Here is a 6,832-nt window from a genome sequence, read left to right as displayed (position 1 = left end):
AGGATTAGATTGTTGTGTGACAGAAATGGCATCTTGGTGGTGTGTTCCTTGTGCATTTGATCTTTGGAAAGCCAAGGAGAGAATCCTTATTGATTGATTTGGTAGTTATATGATGCCTAAATACTGCCTCACTTCGACAGGGAGGCCTTGGTAACAACAAGGTAGGAGTCCACACTACACACTCTGCCTTGCATGGCATACATAGTTAAATAGTCTACACTGAAAGAGGATAATCTAGGTGTAGACAATATATGATATATTTATTATCACAAAGGCCCTGCCCAAGAAATCATGTCACTACCCTTTAATCACATTTTCTTTCTTTTTCTTTCTAATTTTGGAAATAAAAAACCTACTCTTCTTTTTAAGAAGCTTGTTTTTAAGGATGTCTAGAATTCAAATTCTCGATATTGTTATTAAAAATGAGAGAAAGAATCAAGGAAAGAAAGAAAGAACTGCCTTCATAACGCAAACACAAAACCTTGGAAGACAAATATTCCAATGACTGGACTACAGTTTTATGAGAATTATGTGCCTATATTTTTGAGGATGCATTACTCACTGCTTCCACACCTTTCAATGAAGGAAAGGGATGGCAAAGTTGGTGTCAAAACATTAAATTAAAGTAGGTATAAGGTAGAGGGACCACATTTTGCACTTTTGGTAGCCCTGTGCCACCCATACCTTGTGGTTTCACTAAGCCACAGGCAACATGTGGTGGATGAAGAGTTGTCAATTGGAAGAAGGTAGCTTCCATGGTAGGAGTTATGTTATAGCTTGGTGTGGGCCTGTAATGCAATGCATGATCACATGGTACTCTTTCAGAAGGGTTCTGGTGATGGTTTGCTATTAAAGCCTCCGAAAGGCTCATCATGCACCTCCAAGGTAGCCCATAACCATGGTGATGGTCCACAATAATGAGGAAGATTCTACTTGATGTAGTCTTTAGGCATGGATAAAAATAAAAATAAATTAACTTAATGATAACTTTTTCAAATTTGATGATTGCTAATTTGGATAACTCTTCTTCAAAAGCATTTCAAAGTAAATTATTTTCAAATGATTTCTTAGGTTTTCATGAGTTGTGATTTATTTGATCCCAACCAGTTTAGAGATAGTGAAGTAGAAAATACTTCATCTAATAGAATCTGAAGCAAAAACTCAGAGAAAAGCTATAGGAGATGCTACATTTTAGCATGCAGATACTAGTAATCAAACTGCATCTTAGCATGTGAGATGTATAAGGTTTATTCAAGAAGAGGAGCATTTGCTAGATTCTAGTCATCCTAGCTATCAAACTTGTTCACAGATAAATACTTGGTTTTTCCTTAGTTCTCATGTATGTACAGAATTGGTAATGAAACCCTTAAAATGAGATTCAAGTGGTGTAGTTGATTGTAAATAAAAGGTAGTTATCTCCTTCTCTCTTTTTTTTTCCCCTTAAAAGCACATTGGTTGAAGGGCTGAAATGAGATGCTTGAGAGGATGATGATGATGTAAAGACTTTGATGGGATGCTTAAAACAAGGGATCCATGAACTAGACTTCTATTTTTTAAAGCTTGCTTTCATTTCTTTTTACTCTACAAACGTATTCCAGAAGGGAGCAGAGGCAAAGCACAGAAGCAAATAAAGATATGGTGACTACGGACTCCTTAGAGAGTTTAAGAGCTTTTGAACTATTAACAGTAGACCAAAATATTCTGCAAGTTTCGGTGTAATAGAATGTGTCATCACTATGAGTTCCAGGATGCAAATATAATATTTCTCAATGTGATCTACGTGGCATTTCTTATAATATTTCTCAAATAAATGATATTTTTGTAACTTTTTATCTTTATCAGCACTATTGTTATTTTCTAAAATTTTTAATTAGCAATGTTCTATTAGAGCTATTATTACATTTCAGACTCAATTATGTAACTTTAAAACACATAACACTAATTTTAATTTATATTGTCTATAAATTAGCATCTCAAGCCACGTGTCGTATCCTCCACCGGTTACGCCTCCCACGGGCGCACCAACCCCTCGCTCTCCCTGCCACACATCACCCTTCAACCCAATCAAACGACATTACGTGTCCTCCACCCGTTTATAAATACTCCCAGAGGCTCGTAACCGGAGAGAAGAAGATAGAGGGGAGGGAGTGCGAGAAGAGTAGGAGAAAAAATATATATATATATTTGGTTGAAAAAGAGGTTATTAATCCTTTTTCTCCATTTTATTTGTTCAAAAAAGAGAGAGAATGTTTATTGAGAGCTTTAAGGTAGAGAGCTCCAACGTCAAGTATGGGGAACACGAGATCGAATCAGTGTATCACTACAACACCACCGAGCTGGTCCACGAGAACCGTGATGGGTCCTACCAATGGGTCGTCAAGCCAAAGACCGTCAAATACCACTTCAAGACAGACACCCGTATCCCCAAGCTCGGGTACACCCTACCGCCATTATTATTTTGTCGTCATCATCTAGTTTTTTGTGTTATAATTACTCTCTTCATTGATGTTTTAATTCTTGGCATGCTTCTTTCGTGATTCATTTGGTTTATTTTTTGATCTGTGTGTGGTTTTAGTGTAATGCTTGTGGGATGGGGTGGGAACAATGGATCCACCCTCACCGCTGGTGTTATTGCCAACCGAGAGTGAGTATTTTATAATTTTTTTTGTTTTGATTGAAGGTTAATTCCAATTCTTAATGACATGATTAAGTTAATTATGGTGATTAGAGGGATCTCCTGGGCAACCAAGGACAAGGTGCAGCGAGCCAATTATTTCGGGTCACTGACCCAGGCCTCCACCATTCGGGTTGGATCCTTCAATGGGGAGGAGATCTATGCCCCATTCAAGAGCTTGCTTCCCATGGTAAATTCCCTTCTTTTTTTTTTGTATATTTTTCTACATTTAATACATTAATTTAATTATATATTTCGTTAAATTAATTTGTTCATGTGAATGTTTATATTCTCATTTTTGTTCCTATTTTTTCTTTGTAACTTGGTAGGTGAATCCAGATGATATAGTGTTTGGGGGATGGGACATAAGCAACATGAACCTGGCTGATGCCATGGCCAGGGCCAAGGTCCTGGACATAGACCTCCAGAAGCAGTTAAGGCCCTACATGGAGTCCATGGTCCCACTCGCTGGGATCTATGATCCTGATTTCATTGCTGCAAACCAGGGTTCAAGGGCCAACAATGTGATCAAGGGTACCAAAAAGGAGCAAGTCCAACAAATCATCAAAGACATTAGGTATCACAATCTCAAACAATTACAACTGTAATCATGTAGCATTCCTCAACAATTCAGGATTGGTGTTATGGGATATGGATCCTCCATTGCCAAGTATTCCTTTTTCAGAGCAGTTTCTGATGTTATCCAAGCTGCTGCATATTATTCCCCACAATCTCCATTTCTGATGTTACCTTTGGTCTTTCTTTCCTCATCTTATGCCATTCAGCAATTCTAATATGTTAAATTTTTGTTTTTTTTTTTTTTGTGTGTTAAAATTCATTAGAATACGATCTTCAATGATGCATTTTGGTGCTTAGTTAGTAATAGTTTGTGGAGATTAACAATATACTTAATGCTTGCTCCTTCATGAGTAATCTTTGAATTGGTGTTGTATAGGGAATTCAAGGAGAAGATGAAGGTGGATAAGGTGGTGGTCCTATGGACCGCAAACACTGAGAGGTACAGCAATGTGTTGGTGGGGGTGAATGATACGATGGACAACCTCTTGGCTTCATTGGAGAAGAACCAGGCTGAGATATCTCCGTCGACCTTGTATGCGATTGCTTGTGTCCTTGAAAATGTCCCATTCATCAATGGAAGCCCACAGAATACCTTCGTGCCGAGTATAGTCCTAATGGTTAAATTGCTATTATCTTAGCAGTCTTCAGAAAGAAATGATTAGGAATGCTTATGTTGTGAGATTTAATTGCTTGCAGGTTTGATTGATTTGGCTATCCAGAAGAACAGTCTCATTGGGGGAGATGACTTTAAGAGTGGGCAGACTAAGATGAAATCTGTCCTGGTAGATTTTCTTGTAGGGGCTGGAATTAAGGTATTTAAATCCTAATGGTATTTATGTTTGATTAACTCATGAATGCTATATTTGAAGCAAAAAGCACTATGATTTGTTTGGGATTTTTGAGTAATCATTCTACATACTTTTCTATGAATAAAGCTTAGATTTATAGCTTTTCTAAAATTCTCGCAAACTATGATGAGTAAACTAAGATCCAGTAAGTATTTCTGGAACACTGGTGTCATGGATATTTATATCCTCTATGAGCTTCAAATGTTAATGTGTTTCATTTTTATGGGTCATGAAATGCTAGCTTTTGTATCTGTGGTAGCTTGACATCAAATGCAATTGATGCCTTGGGGATCATTCACAGCAAGTGCCAGTGTGAAGTAGCAGATCATTTTGCTCATCTTTTCTGTTCCTCTTTTGTGGGGGTTTCTGATTATTTCAATTTCTTGATGAAATCAGTCGGGGTTATTCCTCAAATTTTCTGTCTAAAAATCTTGTAGTTTTATGTATGTTTACTTTTTTCTCACTGAAGAAAGATAATTCTTAATTCTAATTCAGTATGGACTAAAATTTAGAATTACTAAATAATTCTGTCCTCCCCATTCCCCAGCCAACCTCCATAGTTAGCTACAACCATCTGGGGAACAACGATGGCATGAATCTATCAGCACCACAAACCTTCAGATCAAAGGAGATATCCAAGAGCAGTGTGGTTGATGACATGGTTTCAAGCAATGGCATTCTGTATGAGCCCGGGGAGCATCCTGACCACGTTATCGTCATCAAGGTAGGCTCATGGTTAATGCTTGGTCCGTTGTTGCCTCGATGCTTAGGTTCTCATTTACTAAGAGTACTCTCTTGCTCTGTTTCAGTATGTGCCCTACGTTGGGGACAGCAAGAGGGCGATGGATGAGTACACCTCGGAGATCTTCATGGGTGGGAGGAGCACAATTGTACTGCATAACACTTGTGAGGATTCACTGTTGGCAGCACCTATCATACTTGACCTGGTCTTGCTAGCTGAGCTCAGCACCAGGATTCAGCTCAAAGCTGAGGAAGAGGTATATCGATGCCTCACTAGCTTGCTTGTGGTCTTTTAGAGCTTGTGTTCTTGATGCTTCTCTTTGATTTGGTTTCAGGGAAAGTTTCATTCCTTCCATCCGGTGGCTACCATCTTGAGCTACCTTACTAAAGCTCCATTGGTAAGTGGAAGGGAAAAATATTGCATAATTTCGACCATTTGTCGAACATGAAATAAAAGAAATCAGTTCATTATTCTGAAAGCAAATAATTTCTTATTGTAGGAGTGTTAAATCATTTCTTTGATCTTGAATTCTGATAGAAAGACCATATGAGACTGAAATTAATAAATTAGTTCTTATCAGTGTACCTTAATTTTCTTAATTTATGTTTTTTTGGAGGAAAAGTTCTTAATTTATGAAGGACTAAACTTCACAGTAGAGGTGACTGCAACTCCCAGATTCCTGTACTGATTAACATAGATATTCTTTCTTGCAAAAAACAAAAGAAAAAACTTAATATAGATACTAACATGTCATATGAGAAAAGTGATGTTCAGCAGACATTCTGTTCTGTATGCTTTCTTTGTTTTTTTCCCTTGTTTTTGAGAAAATGAGGAAGCTCCTCCTCTTTATATGCTGTCAATCTCACCATGTTAAACAAAGTACTTGACAGCAGCGGTTGAACATCCAGGGAGTTTTCTTGCATGAACATATCTCATCAATTTGTGTCAAATAAAATATGATAAAAAGCATAGTGATATTGTTTTAATTTTGATTGTAATACATGCAGAGTTTATTGCCAGACTAAATAGTAGCAACTGTATCATTTGACCTAATGAAATATATGTTGGTGGAATGTGGTTTTGGTATATAGATTTTTTTTTTTTTTTCTGGACGTGGTTGTGGTGGGGGGGGAGGGGAGGGGACAGAGAGAGAGAGGGAGGGAGAGAAGTGATATATAGAAATTAAGAATGCTGATTTGACTTCTTATTCTTGTTTCATTTTAATTATATTATGCTTAATGCTTGGCTACTGAACTCTTGGCATATTATACTAAAAAGTTACAAATAAAAGATTTGTAATATTGGTCAACATATTTGTAAAATTGGATTCTTCCTGTCATAAATTCTCGAGAATGATTAGGTGAGAATAAATCTATTCTTATTGCTGTCCACATAAGCAAATGGTTTGATGGTATTTGATGATTTAGAATATGATACGAGGACCTTTAGTGATCATGTGAAATTACAAGAAAAACACACTCATAATAAGTTTTAATCCTTTCAAATGAAACAGGTCCCTCCAGGCACACCAGTGGTCAATGCCCTCTCAAAGCAGAGGGCCATGCTGGAGAACATCCTCAGAGCTTGCATTGGGCTGGCCCCTGAGAACAACATGATGTTGGAGCACAAGTGAAGCATCTAAAGAGAAAAGAAAGGAGGTTAAATATGAGTGCATTGACTTGTTCTTATGCCTCAGGATGTCAGAGATTGCTTCCTTGTACTATTCAGATTCACCTCTTTCAAGAGGAGTAATTTTATAGTATTAATTGTTTTGCACATGACTCTTCTCTGTGATTTGTAATCTTAATTAACGAAGCTGGAACAATGCCATATATTTATATATTGGTTGGCCCGGAGAACCCCATATCATTAGTTTTGTAGGCTTTACACCCTTTTGTCTTCCTAGTGAATGTTATAAATGTGCCACCCTTTTATTATCAAATTTAGGAGTTACAAACAATAATTAACTACAACACAGCATATGAAAGG

At 37.2% G+C, this 6,832-nt stretch overlaps 1 protein-coding gene across 1 annotated transcript; it reads left to right on the top strand.

Annotated features, from left to right (window-relative positions):
* The first annotated feature begins 2,143 nt into the window (after window positions 1–2,143).
* LOC105032996 (inositol-3-phosphate synthase) lies at window positions 2,144–6,619 on the top strand. The gene is made up of 10 exons (XM_010907606.4): window positions 2,144–2,434; window positions 2,576–2,644; window positions 2,729–2,864; window positions 3,004–3,251; window positions 3,630–3,856; window positions 3,950–4,065; window positions 4,649–4,825; window positions 4,911–5,099; window positions 5,178–5,240; window positions 6,357–6,619. The coding sequence occupies exons 1-10, from the start codon at window positions 2,247–2,249 to the stop codon at window positions 6,474–6,476; spliced, it is 1,533 nt and encodes a 510-aa protein (XP_010905908.1). The 5' UTR covers window positions 2,144–2,246; the 3' UTR covers window positions 6,477–6,619.
* Window positions 6,620–6,832: the final 213 nt, after the last annotated feature.

This window comes from Elaeis guineensis, chromosome 13 (assembly GCF_000442705.2).
Source record: "Elaeis guineensis isolate ETL-2024a chromosome 13, EG11, whole genome shotgun sequence".
Lineage (NCBI taxonomy): Eukaryota > Viridiplantae > Streptophyta > Magnoliopsida > Arecales > Arecaceae > Elaeis > Elaeis guineensis.
This window is presented reverse-complemented; position numbering and strand designations above follow the sequence as displayed.